This window comes from Sinocyclocheilus anshuiensis, unplaced genomic scaffold, assembly GCF_001515605.1.
Source record: "Sinocyclocheilus anshuiensis isolate Anshui unplaced genomic scaffold, SAMN03320099.WGS_v1.1 scaffold343, whole genome shotgun sequence".
In the NCBI taxonomy this organism is placed as follows: domain Eukaryota; kingdom Metazoa; phylum Chordata; class Actinopteri; order Cypriniformes; family Cyprinidae; genus Sinocyclocheilus; species Sinocyclocheilus anshuiensis.
In genome coordinates, this window is record NW_015549598.1 from 1,640,592 (window position 1) to 1,644,555 (window position 3,964).

At 34.9% G+C, this 3,964-nt stretch overlaps 1 protein-coding gene across 2 annotated transcripts in view; it reads left to right on the forward strand.

Annotated features, from left to right (window-relative positions):
- Window positions 1-3,964, forward strand: part of LOC107658631 (scavenger receptor class B member 1-like) — a 14,537-nt gene extending 10,573 nt beyond the window's left edge. Inside the window, exons 11-13 of one of the 2 annotated variants that reach the window (XM_016447254.1) lie at window positions 265-411; window positions 2,043-2,115; window positions 3,537-3,619. In XM_016447254.1, the coding sequence (XP_016302740.1) occupies window positions 265-411; window positions 2,043-2,115; window positions 3,537-3,547 (231 nt within the window). In that variant the 3' untranslated portion in view covers window positions 3,548-3,619. Of the gene's footprint in view, window positions 1-264; window positions 412-2,042; window positions 2,116-3,536 lie in introns of both variants that reach the window. The other variant, XM_016447253.1, reaches the window with a different exon arrangement.

Sequence of the window (3,964 nt, forward strand, 5' to 3'; positions counted from 1 at the left end):
CAGGACTTGTGGGGGGGGGCTGCATGGATGGGCAGGGAGTTTTTTGCCCAGGACTGAACCATACCGCCAAATCCAAACTGTATGCTAAGGGTCAATCATTTTTACGCTAGTGGTCCTGACAGAACTACATTAATACTGTGGTTTATTACTGTGAATCTGTATTGTATAAAGCACTATATACAGTAAATAAATAACTAAATTAATTCAGTTTAAAAAAAGAAAGATAATGTTGAAATCTCTCTCCATTTTCTTAATCTTTCTCAGAGCGGCTACATTGATGGTCCCGTCCTCAACACGTTCCGCACCAATCTGGTGGTGCTGCCCATGGTCATGGAGTATATGCAGTACAGCTTCATCGGTCTCGGACTCGCAGGCATTTTGGGAGCCGTGATGTTATACCTCAGTGACAAGGTACGTGGCCTACTGCAGTTATTTTGCATGTTTGAGTGTTTTACTAATAATATCTTTTGATTCAGAGTGTGTATGTTTGTGCGAGTGCATGTGCGATATGTGAGATATTGAGAGGAAGTGGGTTTACGTGATGCTGAGCAAATGTGGTTTGGTGTTTAATTGTGTCTGAGTAGGTAGAAGCATAAGAACCCAGAAGCACTTTTAATATTCTTTTATCACCCCACTTTAACACTCTGCATGGGTTTAGATTGTTTAAAGTGCAACTTTTGCATGCTTTGTTTTACAGAAAGCCATGAAAAAGACATCAGTTTCTCTCTCACAAGGGGTCAGCACCAACTATTTATATATGCATATTCAAAAACAGAGATTACAGTGAGAATTACAATCACAAATGTGTATATGCATGTCATTTGTCAAATCTCTAGACTTGAAAACATCTTTTGATTGTTTACAGTGTCACTTAAAGGAAAAATTCACCCAAAAATTAAAATTTGAAAATGTACTCACCCACAGGCCATTCTAGATGTAGATGAGTCTGTTTCTCTGTTGGAACAGATTTGGAGAAATGTAGCATTACATCACTCGCTCACCAATGGATCCTCTGCAGTGAATGGGTGCCGTCAGAATGAGAGCTGATAAAATCATCACAATAATCCACACCACTCCAGTCCATCAGTTAACATCTTGTGAAGCGAAAAGTTGCATGTTTGTAAGAAACAAATCCATCATTGAGGTGTTTAATCTTTAAACCATCACTTCTGGCCAAATTTCAAGTCCATAATCCATAATAAAGCTTCCTCCATTGAAAAAGTCCATCCTCTGTTGTCGTCTCACATCAAAATCCACCGACATATACGTTTATACGTTAATCTGTTTTTGCTTGTAAAAGGTGCTTGATCTGTGCAGATTTCTCTTGATTCAAGCAAGGCAACTTTTTCACTAGAGAAAGCAATATTATATTGTTAAGCCGGAAGCAATGGTTTGAAGTTAAAAACGTCTTGATGGTTTTGTTTCTTACAAACATGCTGCTTTTCGCTTCACAAGACATGAATTGCTGGACTGGAGTGGTGTGGATTACTTTTGGATTATTGTGATGTTTTTATCAGCTGTTTGGACTCTCATTCTGACGGCACCCATTCACTGCAGAGGATCCATTGGTGAGCGAGTGATGTAATGCTAAATTTCTCCAAATCTGTTCTGATGAAGAAACAAACTCATCTACATCTTCAATGGCCTGATGGTTAGTACATTTTTAGCAAATTTTCATTTTTGGGTGAACTGTTCCTTTAAATAAGCAAAGCCTGATCATACTTGAATGTCATGTTGCTGCTTTGAAAAAATGAAGAGCCAGAGAGAAATGATCCCAGACCGATAAGTTTTATTATAATAATGGGAAAATCAGTTTTCAAAGCATGGGATTTAACCACTGCACGATCATGTTCATCTTGCATGCTCCCGCCCCATTCAATCACTTGCATTGCTGCACACAAGCACTACGGGCCGTTCAAATTCCCTTCGGTTTTTGTCCGCTGTGATGATCTCAGTAGTGTCACTGTGTCCAATAATCAACCTGGCTCCAAATCAGTGTCCCTGGCCACCTGATGTTCAATGAGGTCTGGTTATTCTTTTAGGAAAGCATAAAAGATACAAAACACGACCCGACCAGTGAGACGCAGGCTGAAAAATATTGCATGAACGACACAGGTGGGTTTTTGGTTCAGACATGCCTCTTTTCAAACACTTCTTCTGCAGGTGGGACGTTTTTGGAGTCACACGAGCATATTGAAATGAACGCATGTCTTCATTTCACCTTTATAGTCACTGTAAATTCATTTCATCTGCTTCACTGATGATCAGTCCATCATAACTCATCAGAACTTTTCGGGCAATTTCTAATTTGTTTCTCTATTGGGTGGAAAATTTGGCCACCTGAGCAAAAACATCTCTTATACCAGACCTTTACAGCATACACAAGTGGTTACATCATGCACTTGCACCAGTTTGGCCCTTGATGTAACTTAAAGATAATAAATCATATTTCTGAAAACAAGAAGTTTTACAATAAAAAAAAAATAAGCACATTTTTAGGTTACCTGTGGAAACTTTTTGACAGTGCAGTGTTAACTGTACCATTCTTTACCAAGACATTTTATGATGAGCTTATTTCAAAATAAATGTCAAAATAAAATGCTTATTTCAAAATAAAAAATTTTTTATTCTTTATCTTAAATGTTTTATTAGACTTACAAAATAGTATTATATTATAGCACTGCAGTTATTTCTTATTGACTAGTGCAAGGATTTTTTTATTCTTTATCTTAAATGTTTTATTAGACTTACAAAATAGTATTATATTATAGCACTGCAGTTATTTCTTATTGACTAGAATACAATCAAATGGCTTTCTCCACTTATTTTCTATCTGCACAACATTTTATTTTTTTCTGTGTGGGTGTGCCGTAAAGTTATTTTGTGTTTGTGGGTTTGTCTGTCTCATGAAGAACAAACTGAGTGCTGATTTGTAAGCATGTGTAGAGCATTTTCTGAAAAAGAAATGGTAGAGTCCTTATTTTATTTTTTTATTTTTATACAAATATTTTCAATAAAAGCACTTTGCGGTTCCTGAATGGTTAGCCTTTTTTTTTTCTTTTGTGTTTGTTTGGTTTGTTTATTTTATTTAAATTTAGATTTTTTTTAATATTGTTTATATTATTATTGTTTTTTTGTTGTTGTTTTTTACAAAAAATAAGTTTCTATTTTTTTGTTCATGTACTTACTGTCAATTATTTTCTTTTGTGTTTGTTTATTTTATTTTTTTATTAATCTTTTTTTTTTATGTACTTCTTACTGTCAGTTATTATATACTTTATTGTATGTTGGTCATTCTTTTCTTTTGATTTTAGTTGAGCAAAATCAGACTTGATCAAATTCATCAAACAAAAAGCATCAATTAAGAGTTTTTATTAACTAATATTTTTCTTTTGTCTTTATTTTATTTATTTTTTTAGTAAAAATAACATGTCACATAAAGGTGAAGTTTTTATAGTTATGTTTAAACCATTTTAAGCGGGACATTTGCTTGTTGTTTTGCTGTTGTACTCATTTGGTCTTCTTTTCACCGGCAGGTAAAAAGTAGGATGGTTGGTCAGCCCTGCACAGATGTGGATCCGTCCAGCTCAGCATGTGAAAAGACCCCATTACTTCAGACCCCAACAAGTTAAAACCACTATCCACATCACAGCCTACTTTCATAATAACCTTACAATCCCACGATCCACTGGACAACAAATAAAACTTTTTTTTTTTTTGAATATTGGGGTTGAATGAATGAACTGGTTTAAGTACAGACTATTCTGTGTGATGAAGGGGATTTGATGTGGATTACGAAGTATGAGTGAGGCCGTTTTATTTGTGTGTTTTTTGCCCATTGTTTGGGTCTAAAGTGCTGTGCGGGGTCAATACAAAATTTTTAAAGGTTACTTTTTGACACTTTACAAAATATACTAGACATTGAATTTCAAGTGATGCATTTATAAAAAAAAAATTATAAATG